This window comes from Cinclus cinclus, chromosome 1 (genome assembly GCF_963662255.1).
Source record: "Cinclus cinclus chromosome 1, bCinCin1.1, whole genome shotgun sequence".
Taxonomy (NCBI): domain Eukaryota; kingdom Metazoa; phylum Chordata; class Aves; order Passeriformes; family Cinclidae; genus Cinclus; species Cinclus cinclus.
The window spans coordinates 70,250,235-70,274,858 of NC_085046.1; the positions used below are offsets into that span (position 1 = coordinate 70,250,235).

Consider the following 24,624-nt stretch of genomic DNA (forward strand, 5'->3'; position numbering starts at 1 on the left):
GGTGGAGCGGCGGCCGGGCCCGGCCCCTCCTCCCGCGTCCGCCTCCTCCGCGCCGTGCTCGCGCTCGCTCCCGCCGCGGCACGGGCAGCGGACGGGCGGCCCCGCGACCCCCGCGCCGCAGCACCCGCCCGAGGGGCTCCGCCGCCCGCCCGCCCGTCCCCCCGCCCGCTGCCCCTCCTCCGCCGGCGCAGCCCAAGCCATGCTGCTCCTGGCCGCCGCCTTCATCGTGGCCTTCGTCCTCCTCCTGTACATGGTGTCGCCGCTTATCAGCCCCAAGTCTCTGAAGCTGCCCGGCGCGCACGTCGTGGTGAGTGCGGCGGCCCTCGGGAAGGGCACAGGGCGGAGGTCCCCGGTGTCCCACGGGAGGAGGCAGCGTGCGGGCGCTGCCCCTCGGCCTCGGCGCCGGGGGAGGCGGGGGCTGGCTCCCGAGCTGCCCGCCCCGCGCCAGGGAAGGGAAGGGAAGGGAAAGGAAGGGAGGAAGGAGGGAAGGAAGGAAGCCGCTTTCTCCGAGGTGGGGTCGCAGGCTGTGGGCAGTGCCCCGCTGGCAGCCGGGGGCATGGCTGCGGGGATCCCGCTGCGGGCGCGGGGAGAGCGGGGAAGGCTCTCGGCGGGGAAGGGAGGTTTGGGAGCACCCGGAGCGGGGCTGGCGGCCGAGCCGCGCCAGCCTCGGGGGTGCCCGCGGGTCCGAGAGGAATCGTAGAAAGCTGGCGGTGGCACCCCGAGCTACCAAAACACCGGGAGCCACAAGTCCTGGGTGATAAGGAAATGACCTGTCCCGATGGCTCTGACAACCGCTGCGTGTCCCGGTTGGCTTAAGGCGATGGTCTGAGTCACCATCTTCCAATCTTAGCGCTGGCTTTTTGAGATGTTCCTTTTGTACTCTCCAAGCCACCGGTCCCCTCGAGTTTTATTTTCTTTTGGCATCTCCCAGGGTAGAGACGTGGGGTGTGTATACACGGCTAAACCGAAGGCCAAATCTATCATCTCCCTGGTCTAAAAAACCAAGTCAGGTATGAGGAAATGAAAAAAAACAATACAAAGGAAGTGGTCAAATGACACTTGGGCCCTCTTCCATCTTTAACCACATAGATAGGGATGTCTTTGAGCAATATTTTGACAAGATGGTAGAAGGAAGTCTTTTTAAGAGCCTACTGTTGAAAGAGTCCATGAGTAGTGCATCACTGGAAGTTATATGAGTATGTGGCTTGGGAAGAGGGGGACAGAAGAAAGGGGAATACTACCCAGGTACTTTCAGAGGGATCACAAAATAGTGAATTTGGGCACATGACAACAAATGAGTTAAGTGGTTCAAAAGATTCAGGGTCCTAGAATCAGCTAGAATCAGTCCTAGAATCAGTTTATCTCAAGATCTCCAGGGCGTGTTCTGTGCAGAGAAGCTGCAGTTTACTGTTTGTTTAAATTTACTGTAAACGAATAGTTTTGGTTTGGTTTTTCCTTTATTTTCTGGAGTTCCTCTTTGGAGGATGAAGCTGTCCTCAGAATGATTAAGAGGTTTCCAAGTTGCAAAAGTGCTCCCAAGTTGCTTTATGCAGTAGGTGTTAACTTGGGTGCTGTAACTGGCTTTACAGCATCATATTCTGTTTGAGGTGTGTTCAAGGTTGCATTAAGGTTCTTGGGTTATGGCTCTTTCCCTGAAGGAGTAATGGTTATTAAGGCAAAGGTGAAGGAGACTTACGGGTTTTCTGGGACTTTTGTGAAGAAATAGAATAGCAAACATAAAATGTTAAATGGATTTTTAGTTGCTTGGTTTTATTTTTTTTATATATGCAATGATCACACGAAGTGTTGTTCATTCTGTATAGTGATTAAACTCTTTAAAAGCTACTGTGCTGGCTTTTCTAATCAGAAGGGTTCATTTAAACAAGGTCACATTAAAAATGATGAGACTGTTCTTGCTGGAGAAGCTTCCCTGCAACTGTTGCTGCTACTTAGCAGTTTAAGCTCGATTTGGTACTAGTGGAAATCTGAACAACACTATTCCTGCAAAACCTGTGAAATTAGGAGTTCAACTAGAAAACTAGCTATATGAACATAATGACGAAGGAAAAGGCTGTAAGATATATCCAGCTTGATGATACAAATAAAAAAAATGCAGGCAAACAGTTTTATTATTGTCACCACTTGTAGAACTGCTTGTTTTATTTTGACTTCAGTTATGCTCCTAAAGTGTTTATGCAAACTAATGAAACATGGAACAGTTGGTTTGAAGGTATCTAGTTCTTAGATGTGTAGGTGCTGTTAATAATGCTGGACACTTGTACTTGTGGATTTCAGATTCCATAATGTCATGCATAAGGAAAAGTATTGGATGATGGTAATGTAAATGAGAAATACTATTCAAGAAGACTTTCTCTGTTGGGTATGTAATGTGAATTCTTTAATCATATGCTGGGAGCAAACATTCTCTGCTACTGAGATGACTGAGAGAGACTTTGTGAAAATATTGAAGGACCATAATACAATGTAAGGGCTTCTTTGAAATCTTCTCACAGAAAAAGATCAAAATCTGTTTAGGTATTAGGCCTCAGTTAAACCCACTATTGAAATAAATAAAAGAATAATGTAAAATTGTTCTACAAAGAATAATAAAATTATTCTGCAAAGACTAAGATCTGCAAATTGTTCATATAGCTGGTTGAGCCCTTTAAAGAGGGCGATTGTTATTGCACACAATATTTTTTTCAAAATATACCTGAATAAATTGCTTTACTGAAGCAGAAAAAAGTCAGTCTTTCCTAGAAACATTTCTTTCTGTTGAAAGTATAATGAAAGTATATCTTACATTTCTGAGGGAAGGTCATTGGGCAATTTCAGAGGCTGTTACATACCTGTTACTGAATTTTCAACTGAAGTCAGCATTCTTTTCACTTTTAATCCTTCAGAAAAAAATATTTCTCTTTACTTCTAGCAGTTGTGGTTAGAACATGTCTGAGTTATGGCTAAATAACTTATTCTGGCTGCCATTTGGTATAGGAATTTGAAGCAGAAAACTTAAGGGATTTTTTTCCTCTTCTTTTCTTTGTCCTCTGCCACAGTCATTTGTGTGATGGAAGCCCTTGCTGTGTTAGGCAAGACACGGTTTCTGGAAACTCATAGAATTATAAGAGTCTCTTTTTCTTAGAAAAGAATAGGAGCGCTATTCAGAGTAAGTGTCTAGAGAACTCCAAATTACTCATTGTCTAATCTTGTGGGTTCCTCACCTCCCCCCCAGTCCTTATCTGCTATGTAGTTTCTTTACCCCAGCAACCATTAAATGGTAAGGGCTTTCTCTGCTCTTAAATTGGCTCATGCATTAGGCTTAGCTTATTTTTAGCAAAATGCTTCTTAGATGCTTGATACTTTTTTACTTCTTTCATGGCTAGGAAAACATTCTCAAAGAAAGGGTGTAAAAGTTATTTTTGTGCTGTAGAGAAGCTGCTTCATGTGCTGAACTTCTTAGTGCTTTGAGATTCAGAAGGCAGTTTTATACATTTCTTATTATGCCATTGGCTTTATCTCTCTCCTTTGGTCTCAGGCTACAAACATGTCACAGATTCTGTGAGAATAAGCTAGGATTTTGGTAGCTGGCTGTAACAGTAGGCAGGAATATGAAAGTAGGCTAAGGCAGTCACCACTGCTGCATTTGCATTGAGCTCACTTGGACCAGATTTAATTGCCCTTTGTCAGGGATGCTACACCTGCTCTTACATGTTCTCTCTTAAGTTTTCTCTACAAAAGTTCTTGAGTGATGTTTAAAAACTCCATGCTGAAATATTAATGCTTATCCTCTCCAAGCTGAATTTCTGAGAAAAACCCAAACCCCTGAGGTCTCAGTGTTATGAATGCAGTTTATCAAAGTTCAGATTAGCGATGGCAGGAAATGGAAATATGTTACCTACTTGGGACTGTGTCCCATTCGGTTTGACCAGGGCCCTTTTTCGTGTTGATGTAGTTCAGGATGATTGTGCCAAACCCTCCTGCACACGGGTCATCTCTAGTCCAGTAATTTCCCCACTCCTTTGCAGAACCTGGCCTGGTAACTGTGGCTGGCTTTTTAAGGAAGGCACATCTGGGTGTCTCAGCACCATCACCTGTCACCTTGATGCTGGGAGTGATAAGATCTATGGTTTGGACACATCCGAGTGGTTCAACAAGAGGTCATTTTGAGTCTAGTTAGGCGTGCTAACCACTTAGAGCAGATTAAAGGCATGTTTTGTTTCAGTAGAACTGTCTATCAGAGCACTGCCTAAAAACATGAAGCCAGCTTGCATCTAATTCTAAGTGAAAGTTACTAAGTTCTATTGGAGATGCCATATAAAGTCTGGATTTTGATAATTTCTGATGACACTTCACTTAATTTGGACTATCTCGTCAATTGAAGTGAATTTCTAGTATCTCAAATTCAAAGCTCTAATAGATCAATTCTCTGTACCTCACCCCACCATTTCCACTTGTAAGGGGGAAATAAATCCCTATGATTATTAAAAATTAAACTCTGTTATCAAGGATCAAGAAGTTGGAGCCAGACACTTCTTGGAATACCTAGTTTGGTACCTGTTCTTTATAAGTATAGAAACAGCTCAGTTACACTGCTCAAGGACTGGTAATACTGCATTCTGAACATCTAAATTAATACTGAGTTTTAATTGTGCCTTCTTGTCAAAATACTAATTGGTGATTTGAGCTGTGGTGGCCAGATTTTTTTTTTTTTTTGTAACTCCTCTGAGGCTGAGTTACAGTAACATTTAAAAATGGGATCAGTGGCAATTCAGATGTCTGGAATTAACGAAATGCAGTAGCTGTGCAGAGCCAATGGCCACAAAGGTAAGTAATTGTAAAAATGTTTTTAACAGAGTAGGTGTATGCTACCTTGTTAGTTCTGAGCATGTGTTAGGAACTTACATACCTAACAGACCTCATCGATTTGCTTAGGTGAATTTCATTACAGCACAAAGCAAACTTTTCATTGGTGTTGGGATTTTGGTTTTTTTTTTTTTTTTTGCTATTACATTAGCAGTTGTGGTGAATGCTCCTGAAAGATGTATAACAACCTCCCACATGCTTGTAGCAGCCTCCCACCTAAATGCTAAAGTTCCCAGCTAACTGATATTATACTTTATCATCAACCGATCTGACATGAGCTCTATCCAGTGTTCTTGTTGTGACTGTAAATAAAAACTTCCTTTTTCTATTTCTTGCATGATTGTCTTTCTGAAATGAATGTTAGTGTTGCTTGACAAGCTGGAGGCTTGGTGCCAGTACCTTCACCTGCAGAGAATTCCTCAAGTGCTGGTGTAGTTGACCCATTCCTGATAGTCACCAGTTTTGTTAGCAGTAAACAGCTGTCTCACCAAAAAATTGGAATTGGAATGGTCTTCCATTCCCATTGATTAGTGCTGGTGTACCTGCTGCTGACCTGTAGAAGCATCTCACGCATACTGTGGATCTGAGGTCTGCCCGAATGTGTCAAGCTATTTTATTTTTTTCAGATATGTATTAAAATATTGAAATCTATTTTAAGAATTTCAGTGCATTTGTTACTTCTTTCCATCATGAAACATTAAATTAGTTCTGTGGTTCTGCTGAAGTTCCAAATCAATAATTAACACTTGAACTCTTACGGATTTAGTAGCTGATCTTGCAGAGTCAGTTAGAAGATAATCTGAAGCAGTTCCCTCTAATTACAGAGGAAGCCTAAAGAGCTGAAATTAGTCTTTGTGAGTGCTACACCCATTCTTGGCCCATTTGTGGCTCAAGATGAACCTGTCAGAAACTGTGAATTGTGTTGTAAATCTTTACTGGGATTATTTTATTTGCACTAAGCTGTTTTTGAGGGCTAGTGGTAAAATACTCAAATGAAAGAAGAGTTTAGTTAGTGACTCATGGGAATATACTTCTGACTCTTCTGACTTTACTGCCTCCGGGAGTGGAAAGAATTTTGAGGATAATGCATCTCTGAAAACAAAACTGAGACATTGCCTAATGAGGAGACAACACAAGGCTTTTGAGAGATTAGAGACCTGGGTCTTTGCTGTTACACTAATTATTCCTTCCTGCAGCATATGATGCAGGACTGTAGCCATCAACCTGTATTTGTCTAATATTTTAACTTCCTGTTTGCGTATGAGACTATCAAGGTGTTACAGCTTGGAGGAAGAAGAAAAGGTTATGGAAGTTTAGGTGCAGGCATCCCCACTAAACTGAAATAGCAGGATGGAATGGGGGCAGTTCAAGGTTCTGACTAGGGGACTGAAAAATGCACTACAAAGGGCCAATTGTTGAATTAATGGGATTTTTTTCCTTTTAATAAGAAAAAAAAGTATTTTCTGTTTATGTTTACACTATGACAATGTCAGAAAACAATCTGCAATAGCTGACTTTACAAGCAATTTCTACTGTGGCCAGGTATGAAGGGGCAGTATGTAATGGCACTGTCGTGGCATTAACAGTGATTTCAAACTTTTAACAACATGCTTTTAGAAATAGCCTGTGGAACATGTGAGAACACCCACATGGGAGTGGTCTAAGTGTGCCTGACAACAAAAATAACCAAAAATTACCCCTGAGGTAAAACTGATTTTAGGGTAGAAACAAAGGCTCATTGATCTATTCAGATCTTATGTTTCATTCATGCTCCATAAGTAAGCTAACTTGAGTGCATCTCCTGTGTTCGTATCTCATCAAGTGATATTTTAACCTCAGTATGTTTTTAGAAATTTCACGTGGTTTGACTCATACATGTGTGAGAAGGAATGAGAATAGTGGGCTAACACTGATATTTTCAAATAACTTTTAGGTGACTGGAGGCTCCAGTGGAATTGGAAAATGTATTGCTATTGAATGCTATAAGCAAGGTGCTTTCATAACACTGATTGCAAGGGATGAGGTAAGTGTATGTGTAATTTTATTGGCTAAACTGTTCACAAAATCTATACAGGTGAGGAATAATTCTGGGATTGATGATTATTCATACTTTTTCAGTGTATATTTTAACGGGACTCTAAGCATTCCAAGTTAATGCATTTGAATAGCAGAGGTGGCTGCCTTTTTAAGAAGTATAGCCCAACATGGAATTCGTGATTAGCTTGCCTTAAAAGTTTAGCCAGTGTTACTGCTTTTGTTATTGGCATTTGTTATATCATTGTCTAGATCTGTGCCAGAGCACAAAATCAGGAAAACCCCTGTATTGGTTAAAACTGTAGAATTTCCCTACAGTAAGTAACATGTGGCTACATTTAATCATCTCTAAAATTCACAAATTCTACTGGTTTCTAATTAGCATTGCATCATATATTTTACTAGTGAAAAACTCTTCAAGACAGCTTTGGAAAAAAAAGCATTGCTTTGTTTATTTTTGTCTTGGGGTTTTGTTTGTTTGTTTGTTTTGGGTTTTTTTGTTTTTTAACTAAGAGGTATTGAGAATTTAATTTGAATTACTCTGTTTTCATAACAGACTGTTGTCTTATTTATTGCAAAAAACCTAATTATTCTGGAAACAAAAGCACTTAATTTTAGGGGCCCTCAGTCCCAGCTGATTTGATAATTTACTTCCACTTGAAAACTTACTTTACCTAACCTTGAGTATAATCAGAATTAGGAGAATTTTTTTTTGAAAGGATCATTACACTTTGAATTTACCAAATTTTTGGGGTTTGATAATTTCATTCCAGTGATCATTCTTCAGGAAGTTTTATGTAATATCACATAAATATAAAATAGATCCAAAATAAAGGAGAAGAATCAATACCTACGGTCTTAGGTGCTCTCTGTAGCGTGAAACAAAAGCATTAAATAAATCTATAGAAGTCATTGCTGACTTTAGAACATAAAGTGAAAAACAGAAGTGAGTTCTTGATAAATTTCATGTTTTTATATCTTTGTAAGTCTTCAGAGTGATGGTAAAATGCTGTAACTAGCTGAGGATAACCTGGGGGGGGTCAGTGGCTTTAGGGGATGTTTTTTAGCCTTACTGAAGTACTGAGGACTAATAATGCTCTCAGAACTACATTTCGGTTGTCTTTGTGTCCATTTCAGAACAAGCTGTTGCAGACGAAGAAGGAAATAGAAAAGTACTCTGTTAATGACAAGCAGGTAAGGTCACTGCCAAGAGGGGCTGTTGTGTGTTTTGTTTAAGACATTAAGTACCACACAGTTCACTGGTCCTGTTTTTAAAACAAAGCTGTTTGACAAAAATGAGTGAGGACTTGGTATTTGGATTCAGGAATACCAGTCTGTTTACATGAGATGTTCTAAGCTCTTGCTATATTTGATGTTGCCTAGCTAGTGCATTAGCCTGCTTTTCTTAGAAAAATATGTCTTCATCTGTAGGTGTAGAATGCTTTTTTGGATAGCTGCAATTTACTGTCACTTGATAAGCATTTTATTCTTTCAAATGAAGTTGAAGAAACAATTTTTTTCCTCAAATACTTTTTGCAATTCATAAATACAACATCTGTCTTGGGAAAGAAGTTTAGGTGCTTGTTCCCAGGTTTATTTCGCTATGTCATACTTTTGTTCCTTTTCCTGACTAAGTACTGTACCAGTTACACAAGTTAAATTTGTGAAGTTCTGAGACTTCTAAACATAGAAGCTGCTTTGCTGAAAAGGTAATGCACTAGTGCATGAAGGCAGTGGTTTAGAGCTTGCAGAAGTACTAGCTTAGAATAGCTAAGCTTGCTGTATTCAGAACATGCAACCTTGAGGTGAAATATTAAAATATTTTTTTTCTGACTACTAATAATAAAGGGCAGAGGGTAAATAGTACTGAAACTATTAATGTCTTTGACTTCTCGTGTTCCAGAACTTTGTTGATCATGAAAGTAGCTTAGGAACTAAGTTCCTTTTATGATCACAAATAGAAGCAACTTATTTGTGCATAATTTTTGGGGGGGGGCGCAATCCCAGCTGATTGGATAATTTAAGTACACTTGAGAACTCACTCTAAAGTTCTCAAGAACTTAAGGTATTTGAATTGATAAATTAGATACTCTGTTGAAAAGAAGCTGTAAAAAAAGCTGAATATCTGTAGGCAAAAATGTTAGCATAGTAGCTGATACAAAAATTTTTAATACCTCCATTTATAAGATAAGATTCTGTCTTTGCTTCCTTATGCTTTTGTCAAATGGCTCAAGCTGGGTTGTTTTTTTTTCTGTGCATGCTGCCTTACTCAGTTCAACTTTGTTTGAAAATCTAAGCCATTTGAGGTGAGGAAAAGCTGTATTTTGCCCATTAAAAAAAATCCTGGTAACCATTTTCTTTTAGCTGGTCTAGCAGTTTCCCAAGCTTAACATTGCAGTTAATCCCTTGTCAAACACTGTGTCAGGATGTTCTTGTTAAAATCTGTCCTAGCTTGATAGATGCTGACTTTTAAAAATGCTATTATTTGGTGCACGTACCTAGGAGTTTCGGTGAAAATCTCCAAAAGCACCTTCAAGGCTGAGCAAGCTCCAGTGTGGACTGACTAGGGCTTTTTTTTGCAGAAGCAGTTTCAGGCTTGCAGCCAGGTTCAGCAGTTGGCAGCGGAGGTGATGGGCAGGCTGGCTCTCACTCCTCTGTAGGTGTTGGGTTGCGGACGTGGTCTCAGGGAAGCCTGACTGATCTCAATGGAAAGAACAGAACTGGAGAAGGCAGGGAGTCTGAGGCACAGCTGGCACCGGAGCAACAGATCAAAAGCTGTAAAGTGACAGTAGATGAACAGGGAAGCTGTACGAAAGGAGTACTGAAAGGCTGTAGAGAAAGGTGATGTCTAGTATAGATAACGTACACAGATTGTTACCTTCACTAGATCACAGAATCCTGGAATGGTTTGGGCTGGAGGCCACCCTAAAGATTGTCTAGTTCCAGTTCCCCTGCTCTTGGCAGGGACACTTTCCATTAGACCAAACTGCTCAGAGCCCCATACAACCTGGTCTTGAGCACTTCCAGGGGTGAGGCATTCACAGCTTCTCTGGGCAACCTGTGCCAGTGCTTCCCAGTAAAGAATTTCTACCTAATATCTAATCTAAACCTACTTTAGTTTAAGACTGTTAAAAATTTCCCCTTGGCCTGTCATTACATGCCCCTCTTCAGCTTTCTTATAGGCCCCCTTTAGGTACTGAAAGGCAGCTGTAAGGTTTGCCTGAAGCCTTTTCCATGCTGCGCAATTCCTCTCTTAGCCTGTCTTCATAAGAGGGGTGCTCCTCATTTCTGTGGCCTCCTCTGGACCTGCTCCAACAGTTCCATGCCCTTCCTGTGCTGGGACCCCAGAGCTGGATGCAGTGTTCCAGGTGAGTCTCACCAGAGCAGAGGGACAGAATCCCCTCCCTGGCCCTGCTGGTCACACTGCTTTGGATGCAGCCCAGGGAGGGCTCTTTCGGCTTTCTAGGCTGTGAGTGCACATGGCTGGGTTATGTCCAGCCCCTTGCCCACCAGCAGCCCCAAGTCCTTCCCCCAAGGGCTGGTCTCAATCAGTTCATCTCTGAGCCTGCATCAATGCGTGGGGGATTGCTCCAGTCCAGGTGCAGTGCCTTGTACCTGGTCTTGTTGAATTTTGTGAGATTCCCAAGGGCCCACTTCTCAAGCTTGTCCAGGTTCCTCTGGATGGCATCCTGTCCTTCATGTGTGTCAGTTGCACCTCCAAGCTTGGTGTCATCTGCAGGCTGCCTGCACATCTCATTCTGTGTTATTGAAGACACTGAATGGTCCCATGTCAAGCCAAGAGGTGGAGATCCTCAGGAAAGATTATGTTTTTCTTGGGTATGTGCTGTCACTGTTTAGCTCTTGGATCTTATTTGAAACCAAGTTACATTGTCAAAACCTTTGCCTGTGATTTAGAGTGCTGATGGTGCAGCCTCCATGGATGTTGGTGCGCACTGGAGCAAAATCCTTAACCATTAGAGTTTTTTTTCCAGTATTTTTAAAATCCTTTTTCTAATCTAGAATATTTTCAGTTACTTTACTAGAGGTTGAGTTGATCTTTTATTGGGGGAAACTTTATTAATGATCCAACACCATGCAACATTTAGAACAAAATGTAATGAGCAAGGCTGGGCATAAGACTACTTCTGGTAGCATATTCTGTGTCCTAGATGTGGATCTATGGTCCATATTTTGGAGTAAAGGTAATTAGTATATGATAGCAGGAAGGATGAATGATAATAGAAGCAAAGAGGTGAACTGTAGAATGTGATAACAGTCAGTAAAAGCTTGGGAGTTCCCGACTGTAATAATCTATGCAATCTGTTAAATTAAAAAATTGTTCCAGTTTTTATAGAGAACTGTGATTTACTTCACCTCCTCACTGATCTTGGCAAAGACATCCAAATGATAATTCAATGTTTTTGTTCAGCTGCTGTTTTGTTCTTAAACTTAAGAAAAAGACAAATGTTTCCAAAGTGTAATAAATGCCTTAAAGGGATTCCTGCCAATAACTTGTGCCACAAGTTTACTCTGCTGTCCAACTACACACAGTGCTGGGAGGCAGGAATAGCCAACCTGCTGTGCAGGAATGGCAGGCAGATTCTGTTTATGCAGTTAAGGACTGTGACACTCTGACCAGGGGCAGGACTGGCAAATCACTGGCTGCCAAAGCAGTTAGTTAGACTGTGGTGAGCCTTTTTTGTTGTGTGTGTGTGTGTGTGTGTGTGTTTGCCCATGTGCTCCATGATAAGTGGTCATGAACATACTTGATACAAACTACAGATGACTTTGTTTTATTTCATCTCTGGCTTTTAAATTAATTGACCAAAGTAACAGAAAGGATAGAAGTTGGAAGAAGAATACAGGAACCCCTCCTATTATTGCAATAGGAGGTGACTTTTCTGCTCAAGACAAGGAATTACCCCACTGCTCTGTTGATGGCTTAGCAGAGAGAGTAGCTTATTTGTCAGTACCTGGTGTTTGCAGCAGTGTTAACAGTTTGCAAGTGGTAACCCAAGAGAAGCTCTGCTTTCTTTGGCCAGAAGTTGATTCGAAGTGACTTGAAAACCTAGATGCTGAGACCATCTTGCTGAAGGTAGTCAGTAACTTTCAAGGAAAACAGGGCCTAACTTTTAGCTGCAAGAAAGCCGTATAATTATAATCTGTTTTCCTTCATCCTGCCTGCCCACCCCTCCCCTCTGCTTCTTTCTTTCCTGGTTATTTTAATTTTTCTCTGTCTTTCAAATGAAACCCCTCTGATTTTCAGACAAAGAGTAAATATGTACATATGCGTTCACTTTTGTAGATATTTATGACACTGTGCAATGAGTCAGTTACTCATAGAATTTTTATTTTCACTCTGTCCTTGAGGTGTCCCAATTAAATATTATGCAACTAGGTTTACTACTATTCTTAAAAAAAAAAAATCATGAAATAAGGAGGTAGTGTGCATTGCAAGTACTAAGATTAGCGGTGTTATAACACTTGCTTTCTAAATTTTGGAACAGTTTTTTTGCAGTGCTGGTGCTGCCATTTCAGGGTAACACTGCAACCACGTTATGAGGTGGAAAAAAACTTTTTTTTTTTCTTTAAAGATGAGCCTAAGCCATGCAAATGATTTGACTTATGTTTGGCTGATGAAATTTGAATATATTACTGGGGAATTTTGTCTTAGTTAAAATAGCTTTTACTAAACTTTATCTGAATAACTTGGTCAATAGAGTGTCTTAGTCCAGTAAATTGTACTTTGCACATAAATCACAGCTTTGAAGATCATGAGGTGCTTATTTGTTCTTAATGTAATTTTTATTATACTAGAACCTCTGTGTGAGGGAGAGGAGCTTGGAGGTAGTGGAAGTTGATTTCTCTAGTGTGGAGAAAGTGCAGAATACCTTGTCAAAAAGGCTTTCTTTTGTGGAAAAGATGACACTGAGCTTGTTTCATTTTGAAAGGCTCTAAGTCAACAATTATTGGATTTAGTGTGTTGTGAAAATGTGCTTTCACTTTTCTTTTCTAGGTTGTACTTTGTATTTCCGTTGATGTGTCTAAAGACTACGAACAGGTGGAGAATGTTCTAAAACAGGTGAGAAAACAACTGATTCACCCGCATATCTTAAGAAACTTATCTCTCTGGGTTGTGTTTCTGTTGGAAATAGTTTCTTATTTGGTACAGTGATCTAGGAAGGCTTTTTCCCCCTCATCAAGAATGTCTTAACCTCTGTCCCCTCTTCCAGGCTCAGGAGAAGTTGGGGCCAGTTGACATGCTTGTAAACTGTGCAGGAACATCAGTTACAGGAAAATTTGAGGATATTGAAGTGAATTCTTTTGAAGTGAGTGAACATACTTTTTTATTTCATCATATGATAATTTCTTATTTAACCATTTTAACAATTAGATTGCATTCCTGTGTCTGCAGACTTGAACAGTGTTACTTGTGCTAGCTGTCAGAATCTCTTCAGATTTGCAAGGGCTGCCTCTAACTTCTCTAACAATTTCACATAGTTTTATTTTTTTTCTGTTGAAGATTTTTCAAATGTATTTTTGACCTGTTTAAGAAAAATGCAGCTATTATCAGTGTTTGGTTCTGGGATGCATGAATTATTTCAGCTTGAGAAACTGCTGCTTTGATGAAAAGAGTAAAAAGCAACCCCAAAACACCTGTATTTTGGTTACTTTTTTGCCTGCAGCCCTGAGGCCTCCACTCATCTACAGATAGTGCAGAATCATCTGAAAATACTAAATGGACATAATTTTATATAATAAATTTAAATAATCCATTTTACTACCTGTATAGGCTATCAGTTTTGTTTTATATCTTGTAGAGAATGAAATTAAAGACTTCCCTTTTTCCTGGCAAAGAATAAAGCCTCTGAAATGTGCAAATACATAGCTTTTTTTCTGTTTCCTGTTTTAGAAAGCTCTTTAAACTTTTAGTATGTTTTCATGCATCATGTATAAATGGATTGCTTCCTGGAGGCTGTTTAGATTTTCCCTCAAATATTTTTCTTTTTTCCTTCAAGGCCATATGGTTCACAGTATTATCAGTATCATGGATGCTATTAAGACTTGGAGGATTTCTTTTGGCTTGGAGTGAGATTTTTAGCTATAAAACAGTTTGTGAAGCTGTAGAATAGAAAAAAGTTGTTTCTTTTGCCAGAACAGATCTGGTGAACTTGATTATTAAAGCAGACTGAAGTAGGGTTTTTTTGTTTGTTTGTTTGTTTTGTTTTTGTTTTTAATAAATAAGACGATACAGCTGAAGAATTTTGGATCCATGGCTCAAATACTCAAATATTAATATTGTTTGTACAGAGGTTGATGGCAGTCAATTACCTGGGTAGTGTTTACCCGAGCAGAGCAGTAATCGCTACCATGAAGGAGCGCAGAATGGGAAGGATTGTATTTGTATCATCCCAGGCTGGGCAATTAGGCCTGTTTGGATATACAGCTTATTCTCCAACAAAATTTGCTCTTCGAGGGTTGGCTGAAGCCCTGCAAATGGAGGTATGTGTGCAACAGTTTTAAGTAATTTTGATTATAAACAATTTTGTTTTAACTGTCAGCACAGGACATTTTCATTTAAATAGGTGTGTGGGGGGGTTGTGTTGTGCAGCATTGCTAATATCTCTGTGTTATTTGCCCTCATTTGGCAGCAGTACAATCCTATTGCTCTGCATGGGTTGCAGAAACTAACCTGATTTCAGTTGCATAAGGGAATAGATTGAATCTGTTCTTAAAACTGAGTATGACCATATGTGCAGGCATTTTTTTAAATCTTTTATTTTAATTAAAAGGACTAGGTTTTTTAAGACACTTGATTAAAAGCCTTCTTCAAGGTTCTGAGTGCAAAATGATATTGAAGATATAATATGGATGCATGAGGGACAGGCCAGTGATTGCCAGTTTGTTTGAGAGTCCATGGTAAGTGGTGTGTGAACCAGATGAAACTGTGAAACTAAGCTAGAATATGAGGATTGTCCACCAAAGAAAAGATGGGTTTGCAGTGACTCACCCTTCTATATTGTGATATATATGAGGTTTTTATCCTGCAGTGATCTGAGCTAATGTTTAAGACCAAAACCAAAAAAGGCTGTTTTCATTATTCTGTGGAACAGGGTGGGTAAGTATATTGTAGTAAGACAGATAAAACTGATTTGAAAATTACTTTTGTCATTTTCCTGTCAAGAATGGCTATTTGAGTAATTAAGTGTTTATATATAATGCCTGTGTTTGGTTCTAGACCCTTGCATAGTCCCTGTTGTATGCCTTGATCAGCACAGCAATATGGGGTGAAACTGCCTCTAATCGCTTCTGGTCTGCCAGATAGAACAGGGTGAGCACAGGGATTTTCTTCAGACTGGTGAATACTTTTGTGAAGACAGGATTATTCAAGACTAAAAATAGGGTGTTTATGGGCGTGTGATGTGGTACATCAGTGTTTTCAGTACAGAAGGTTTCAAAATATAAATAAAAATGCTTAGTGTTTTACAACACTTTTTTTCGTAGCCCTCTGGATGTTTTCAATAGAAGTTTTTTTTTTTATTTGTATTGGAGTACAGATTTGCATTGCAGCAGTTTCTGAATAGTATTGCAGTATGTGATATAATTCTGTGACACATCCATACAAATATATGACTAAATACAATCCTGGATGTACGACGTTCCATTTTCCCTCACATTTTCCCATTATTTTTTGTCTCCTTAGACTTTGACCTCTTGCAAGTTTATACCGTGGGTTGAAAAGCCTTGAGACCTGAGTATACCTCTTAAAGATAACAAATTTGAATTTTACATTTTTGTTGGTTTTTTTCCTCAGTGAAAGCCTTTTTGGCCTTGTGTTTATAAATGTTGGGTACTGGTATTTGACAGTGGTTTGGTCTTCGTTTAGAAACTGAAATTGGTAAAATTATGCACCTAATTTACTTTAATATTCTTCCTAAATGTCTTGAAAACCACTGAGATTCATCAAATAATTTGCAAAGTTTGTAGGGACTTTTATTAGAAAAAGCACCACAACCACCTTTCAAAAATCTTTGCTGTTTTGTTTCTCAGTTGACAAGGCTACAAGTCTTGAAATTGCTGAGTACTTAACCATAGAAGCAATTTGAAATCATGCTTGCTGAACTTCTTAATTACAAGAGAAATTGATGGAATTATAAGGGACATAAAAAGGCTGTCAGTATTAAGATAACACTTTATGCTTTTGTAAAACACAGGTAAAACCTTATAATGTCTACGTAACAGTGGCCTATCCTCCAGATACTGATACACCTGGCTTTGCAGAAGAAAGTAAAACAAAGGTAAATTGTCCTTCAGTTTTTGAAATCAGTATTTTTAAAGCATATTAAGATTTTAATAAGTACTCTTAAACACTTCAGTTTTTTCAGTTTTGAACTATTCAGTGTTAGATAGCTTGGGATAATTTTGTGTTGTTTCTTGTTCTGAGGCTTTAATACTTGCATTTAAGATCTGAAACATTGCAGAGTATTCCTGCATGCAGTCACAATATTGGTCTGGGATGGTGAACTGTAAAATCATTGTTTTGATACTAAAGCTTAATTAACCAAAAATAATATTCCTATTTTTTATCTTTGATAACATGTGGCTGTTGTGATAGATGTGACAGATCGAAGTAAACCTCAATTCCTGCAGTAGAGCCTGCAATGAGATCATACTGTATGAAAGCATGTAATGACCCAGTTCAGAAGTGGCTGTTCTTTAGTATTACAGTAGAAAGGAGACTCTCATACAGTGTTCATAGTGGGAATGACAGTACTGCTTTTCAGAAGGATGTGTCAGCAGCAGGAGGCCTTTTTCATTTGGATTACCTTAAAAGTGAAAGTTTTGACCTTTAGTCACGTCTTGTCATTTGCAATGTCCATCCATGTGAAGTATAATTCTAAAAATCACATTCAGGCCCCCTGTTCAGACTATAGCATCATGTAACATGAAAAAAAAATCTCTTTATTTTTTATTTGCATACTGTGAACTAGAAATCTGGTATCTAAGTCTGTTATCTTTTCAACATGCACCATCACGTATAATTGGAAATTGAGTTTGAATTCCATTTTGTCTTTCACTCTTTGAATAGGAATCAGTAGGGATTGTATAACACAATCTTACTTCATCATTTCTTGATACAGATATTCTGTATTAAATGTATACTCCCACACATCCGCATAAAGTGCCAGAATTAGACATCTGCAGATACTTGTATAGCTTGCATATTCCCTAGGATTTTTTCCTTCATAATAGCCTATTTCAGGGCACCAGGAGAATGTACTGTTCATCTAAGATTTCTCTTTGAAAGAGATTCAGAGAGATTTATCTCATTTGTGAAAAAAGTCTTCTCTTGTAGGAGAGAATTATGTTTTGTTTTAGCCTACATGACCTCTTTGGATGACCTTCTCCTAGCACGATAGTTTACCTTAAATCTCTGCAATGTGTTGCTCTGACATTTCAGATACTCATTTATTGTTGTATTTATTTAATGCTACTGAATTAATATTAATATTTAATATTTGCAACATTTTGCATCTATCTTGCATCTCATTTTTCTCTGTAATTATTGAATATAGTTAAAGAAAACATCAGGAGCTAGGTTACAGATTTCCTGTGTTTAATCAGTAAGCTTTTTTGCTTTTTTTTTTTTTTTTAGGTAGCTGCCTCACAAATGACAGCATGCCTTGGCCAGCTGAGTAGCCAAATCAAGCATTTAATAGCTGATTTCTGCCTGCCTTATTCCCAACATGTCATTAACTTTAGTTGTTGCTCCTGAAAAACCATTTTTACCCAGATTTAGAGTATTTGAATTACTGTTGATATCCTGTATCACATTTGGATTTGTTTGCTACTCAGACTTTACTTTTGAATAAGCTCAAAAGTAAATGAGGAACTATGAAATGGAGATCTGATTACATGAGCCATATCACTTGTAGGAATGCATGTAAAAGGTTTTTGTGTGTGATTTCTGCTGGCAAAGACACTGATGTGACTCTGGCCACTTTTAAAATACACATACTAAAAAAACCCCTAAAATTCAGTGAGCTTGTTAGATGAAGTCAGAACTCATAATTCTACAAATACTGAGAAATAGACCCTTTTCTGTGAAATTTAATTACTGTAGTACTTCGAACTGATGATGAGAAACCGATAGTTGCTCAACTTTTCCCTAGAAATGCTCTTTTTAAAAATAATAATCCCAGAATTAAACTAGTCCTGGTATTAGAGTAGGCCTGAAAAAAAATTTTAAAAGGAAGCTGTTTTATAGGATCTTAAAATATTTCAGGCCTATTTTATACTTAATTTCTGGCAAAAAATGAATAAATGAACTATTGTAAGTATTGAGAAAAAATAGTTTAACTGTTTTGATAGCTTCTACTGAAAACAAAATATTTGGGGGAAAAAAAACCTCACTTTCATAGTAGTAATAAACTACATACAAAAAAAGGACTACTCAAGGAAAAGTTGTCATTTTCCTTTGTAAAATTGGACTATTATTTATGAATGTGCTTATACCTTTGTTTAAATGGTTGTTTTAGGTGACACTTGGTAGGAGTGATGTCATCCATGACAAAAGACACAAACCCAAAATTTGACTTTCATGTTTTTCTCTCCTGTGTGTGTAGTTAGTCAAACTTAAACTGGTGTTTTTCTATTAAAGCCCTTAGAGACAAAGCTGATTTCTGAAACCTCATCTGTTTGCCAAGCAGAACAAGTCGCCAGAGTTATAGTGAAAGATGCCATAGTAAGTAAATTGTGGGGTTTGAACATGTTCTGTGTTGAGGAGACTACAATCACATCATGCTTGCCTGAGACTGTAAGATAATGGCTAAGCTAAATGCAAAACCAATTAACACAAAACAGTTCTCTTAGGTTAGTTTGAACAAGAGCTGTATTCTTTATTCTTCTTTTGCCACTGTGCCCACAAATGATTTTATACACTCTCAGAAATAAAAGGTATCTGAAGTTATACATAAACAGAATAAAATAATGCATCAGTATGATGCAATGTCTCAAAGATGGATTATGACTGACTTGAAAGCACTAAACTCTATTGACTTTTTATGTCTCAAAATACCATCTGTCTGACCTCAAAAGCTTGTACTCTTTTTCTTGAAGATGAGTTCATTTAAAAGTAATTTTACAGTAAAGGAAGGCAGTTGACATTTTTTGTCTTTTAATATCTGAAGTATGTGATTTATGAGTGATTAAAATACATAAAATGCTGTTCTTAGTGTATTGCCTTTCTGAGGATTTTTATAATGTTTTATGCTAGGGAATGCCTGCATGCTTAATGAAGCACCTCAGAATAGAAACAAACATGAAATTTCATGATCATAAAGCACATCCATTGAATCCTAAAATCTGCAATTACTTTGCAGTTCCAAATACTCTTGATCTTCAGCATGGTTTACATCTACAACAGGTGTTCAGTTGTGAAGTTTATACAGTGTTTTCACAAATACAGCACATAAACACAAATTTATGTCTGATTTTTTTTAAAACCGAGTACTACTTCAACACAGTATTCTCTGGTGATTAAGGAACACTAATCTCTCTCATCTTAAGCACCTGGTATACCTATACCATACTTTCTACACTTTGGATCATGTGTTCATGGTCTTTATGCACTTCAGCCATCAGCAGAGAGACTGAAATAGAAACAAGAAGGTGTTTGTGTACTCTCAGGTGTGTGTTGGGAAGTAATCAGATCTAATAACCTCTACTGCTTTGCATAGATTTACCCCTAACCCTGATTCAGGAACTCCACCTTTTCCTTTCACTTCCACATTCCATAGATTTAGTCCCACAGTGTTTCAGTATAAAGTTTTTTGGCATAAAGTCAAATGGAAACAAATGGGAGAAGCCTGGGAGTAAGAGCCTTAGAACTGCAATTTTACTGTTAAGTAATTAAAGTAGTTTGTTTTTTTGGGGTTTCTTCCTGGTATCTCTCCCCCCCTTTTCTCCCCTCTGAATTGCTTAGCAAGCTGTGTCTTGCAGTTAAAAATCCTTGATGTAGGTGAAGGGGAACCTGCTATGTAGCATTTAAAATATACCTCCTTACCAAATCTCATGTGATAAGCAAGCTAATTTTAACAAAAGGCAAGCTGTATTTGTCACACAATTACAGTAGTGGTTGGTGATCTCATAGTCAGGGTATCATTCTGTTTCTGAAATATACTTATAGTTCTGAAGACTGTCATGCATTTTCTATACAAACAAACAGTGCCTCAAGAAGAAATTTACAGCCTTTGTATCTTGTAAAAATCTGCAGTAATTTAGCACACCTCTCTCCAATGAGAAGTTAGCTTCCTTTTCCATTTTTAAGTGAATGGCTTTTGGAATGTTGCTGTCTAGCCCAAAATATTTGAGTATTTTGTTTCTTAATTGTGGCAATTTTTTTTACAATAAAATATTTGTTGTTAGTGGTATCAGTTATCTGTGTCTATCAAGAGTAGCTGTTGAAATAAGACATCATGATTTGTCACAAGTGAGTAAATTGCTTTTTGTTTTCTTAATCCTTCCATCCAGCAAGGGAACTTCAACAGCTCAGTTGGATCAGATGGTTACATGCTGTCAATATTGACAAGCGGGATGTCACCGGTCACTTCCATTACTGAAGGTCTTCAGCAGGTAGGATTTGGGAAGTACCCAAATTGTCATCATTTCTGATAGTTTAAAATAATTTTTAGAATGTAAAACACTATGCAAACATGGATTACCCTTTCATCAAATGGCTGTTAATACCATGGCACTTGGGTTTAGGAAACTGCAGTAGTGTTTTCAAGCTGAAGCATCAAGCTGGTGAGTGAGCTAAGAGAATTCCCTGCTACTCAGTCCTGAGCTGTTACATAGTTAGCTTGATTTGGTAAGTTTGTTTTCTGAAGATTAACATGTCTGCCTAGAACTTTTTTTTTTTTTATGTTATGATTTAATAATTTGGTGCAATCCAGGGTCTGAAATTAATTGAAAGCTGTTTCTCTCTGTTTCCAGGTTGTTTGCATGGGCATTTTTCGCATCATTGGCCTATTTTACCTAGGAAGTTTTGACAGCATAGTTCGTCGCTGCATGATGCAAAGGGAAAAATCTGAAAGTGCAGATAAAACTGAATAATCTTTACTTTGAGTGGAAAGAAGAATGTCAAGCAGTCCTGGACAGCTTGCTGCTTAAGTGGGACTCAGTTTTGCTCCTGAAGGATTTAGGCTGGAAGTACTTGCGTGTGTGACAGAGGAGTCCCCTCAAAAGCTATGAAAGAAAAAACAAAAGTACAAATCCAGAAAATGCCAAACTATGCAAAAGTGTGAATGAGGATTAGATAGCTTTTTTTTTTTTTTTTTTGGTGGTTTGAGCTGGAAAGAGTTTGGAGAGCTTTTAAGTGGATCTGCAGAGTAGAATTTGAGAATGGACTGTGTGTGGTAATTCTGGACAAATACTTAGGTTTTCTCACTTTGGTGCTTATGGGTGAAATAAGTACCGTGACAGACTGGGCTGAAGTAGATTGAAGTCCCCTGAACAAGTTGGTACCTTTTGCTAACATTTTGGGACTGCTTTTGATTTAGAATGTTAACTTTTCCTTTGGCCAGTCTACAGATCGTTCTGTCAATGACAGCTTTCCTTATTCTGTCCAACATATGACTGCATAAACCTGAAGATCGCAGATATGTTTGTATGATCCAAGCTTTCTCAGTGTGGGAGTAATTAAAAAGTATGGTTTAATATATGCATGCTTTCTAAAGGGAGATGAAGAGCCCGTTCCCACAGAGAAATGCTAGGAGATGTGATTGGGTCTGTAGCTCTTCTGGCCTTCGAAGTGTGTTGTGAACAAAAAAAAAAAATTCAAACCAGTATCAAGTGTGTCATTTATGACTCAGCATTTTAAGCCATTGAAACAATGTACAGTTTTTACAGATACTTAATCTGCCAGTCTTTGCTCTGGAAAGTGGCTTAATGCTACTGTTATGCACATTAATTTCAAAGCTGCAAATGATGAGCCAAACCATTAGTTGATGGTAGAATCAATTGTAATTAAAATGCTGGGCTCTTCCAGTAGCAGGAATGTAGCTTTTTAGGGCAGAGGGGTCAGGAGTGGGGAGGGATGTGTGTCAGAACGGCCTTCCACACTGCATTTTGTCACTACACGGAAAAGCTTTCACATGAGAAATTACATAAAATACTCTCCTTATAAGACCCACTTGTAATTTGTTTCATTTACATTATATGAAACAAGGCTGCTCAATAACTGCTTTAGAATACACAGAACCCAGTGGTTGTTTCTAATAAATCTTGTTTAACACTGAAAAAGCTTGATGCATAACAATGATGTTTTAAGGGTGCACTATGTATACAGTTTATTTAATGGACCACTATAGTAAGTGCCTTGTGAGCTGCTTTTTTTTTCAAAAGCTGCGTATTTTGTATTTGTTAGCACTGCTGTATTTTCAATGTCATATTTCCACGTTCATTCAGTCCTCTGAATCTAAAATTATGTGTAAAACTGGGCACTTTCACTTCTTTGAAAGTAATATTTAACAACCAAAATAGACAAAATAGATTGCTTTTGTAAAGAGATTCTCTGTATCTATTAACCAAGAGGTATTTAATTAAACTGAGATAAAAAAAAAATAGGTGGTTAACTGGAAAACCTTGGAATGTAATTTATTTAGGCTATTTTTTCCCCTCTCTGAATTAGGTTGATCACTTTTCAAATTTTATTCACATAGACTAAACTTGCTTTAATACCTGGTTATAAACAATTTTTTGTAGAGGATCACATTGGCACTCTCATTTTAGGTGGTGAAAATTTGTTAAATTGCAAATGTTGAGGCACTGTTGAATTCTTCACAAAGCCTATATTTTAGGTCTTGCCTCCTGATTTTGTTTAGATACGTGAAGTTGTGCATGCCTATAATATAATACAATACTAATTTTGAGAATATAGTGTATTCCTGCATTTTTAAACAGCTTGGCTTCAGTGCAAAGAAATCTAGTGTGCATTTGTATTTCCTGTGCTGCTTAATGTGAATGACATAAAGGAGCATTTACCATACATCCATTGTCAACATTGCTTAATTGTTTCTTAAAGCAACATAGTAATGCTATTCCTAGAATCATGGAATGGTCTGGGTTGGAAGAGACTTTAAAGATCATCTTGTTCCAACCCCCCTGCTATTGGCAGGGACACCTACTGTACTAGGTTGCTCAAAGCTCCATCCAACCTAGCCTTGGAACACTTCTGCAGACTCTATGATCTATGTTTGATGCAAATCAAATACTCTTTTGACCACCTGGAAAAGATACCAAAATGGGCAAATTGGTTGTGTTGTAGTTTGAAAGAAACAATTATGTAAATTACTTGATACCAGCCCAGGCTTGAAGGTCAGGACTTCAAACCAGTAAGCTTTTGGGTACTTGAATTTTTGGATGCTCAACTTGGAATGTTAAAGGGTTATATTTAAGAAATGTGGCCCGGAAGGTCAGAGCACACACAACCCTATGGCAGCAGGGCCTCTAAATCTTTCAGGTTGGACATCTGGGATCACCACTCAGCTCCCAGTAATGACCGATAGAATTCAGTGCCAGTGTCTGGATAAGTAAGACTGCCAGGTGAAAGTTATGGCCCTGATCTACAGACACTTCAGTTTTGCAGACCTGATTTTGCATAGTGTAAGTGAATGTATTGACAGTGACACTGCAGGTTGAACCCCTCGGCAGTAGTGGAGATTGGAACAAGGTTTGCTTTTTAAAGCAAGAAGAATAATCTTTTTCATTGTTCTAGTTTCTGCTGTTGCAAGTTAATGATGTTAATTTTAGCTGATAAACTTCTCAACTGTTTTACTGTCAAAACAAAGTGAATTGTCAACTACAGCAACCTTTGGTGTAAATTTTTTCTTATGCACATTATCTACCGATGTACTCATTTTAAGGTCCAATATAAAGTGAAGGAGATGCCTTGTAATCTTGTGGAAAAATGTTTAGCAGTTGAAACACTCTTGCCAGTTTAAATGTTACAAAACCTCTGCATCAAAATGTTTTAGCAGTGTATTAGATCCGTGGAGATCTTCAAATAGTGTTTACTTTCTACTTATTGTCTAATTGTCAACAAATTAATCTTGTGCCATATCAGTTAGTGTTTTGTCTCTTATTTTCTTGGTCAGCCTGTAAGATTCAATTTAGGCTTTGATAGCCTTTTGCATTCCATGTAGTTTCTAATGAATGTTTGCTTTATATACAGATTTATTATAATTTTATTTCTAGTTTACTTCATCAAGGTGTTCACGTGCAATTTAAATAGATTTAATATTTTAATAAGGAAGAAATATATAGGTGAATAAAGTTTATTTGCTGTGAAAAACTCTAGGCACTTTTAAATGGTAAAGATATATAGCGTTATTTGTAAAAAGAAACTTTGTGCTTATTGTGTCATCATTTTTTGTGCCAGAACTGTAAACTAGTTTTCATATTTTATATTTCTCAAAATAAATGGCGAATCAACAAAGCCTGTAACTTTTAACTTCTTTGAGAGGATAAAGGGCAATGGATAAATTCATTTGCAGGGCCTTGGTGTGGTGGGGTTTTTGGTTTGTGCTTTTCTTTTTTTAAACCTGAGATGAGCTCAGCAGGAGTCTCTTAATTTTTAGGACAGCAGAGGGGGAAACATGTCCTTCCATTTTTGCAGCTTAGGAGAGAGGTAAAAAAAGGATGTTAAAAATTCAACTGAGTATTTGG

At 38.2% G+C, this 24,624-nt stretch overlaps 1 protein-coding gene across 1 annotated transcript; it reads left to right on the forward strand.

Annotated features, from left to right (window-relative positions):
* The first annotated feature begins 199 nt into the window (after nucleotides 1-199).
* Nucleotides 200-24,385, forward strand: KDSR (3-ketodihydrosphingosine reductase). The gene is made up of 10 exons (XM_062497044.1): nucleotides 200-307; nucleotides 6,797-6,886; nucleotides 8,035-8,091; nucleotides 12,914-12,979; nucleotides 13,131-13,226; nucleotides 14,209-14,400; nucleotides 16,113-16,196; nucleotides 18,560-18,643; nucleotides 20,431-20,532; nucleotides 20,893-24,385. The coding sequence occupies exons 1-10, from the start codon at nucleotides 200-202 to the stop codon at nucleotides 21,010-21,012; spliced, it is 999 nt and encodes a 332-aa protein (XP_062353028.1). The 3' UTR covers nucleotides 21,013-24,385.
* Nucleotides 24,386-24,624: the final 239 nt, after the last annotated feature.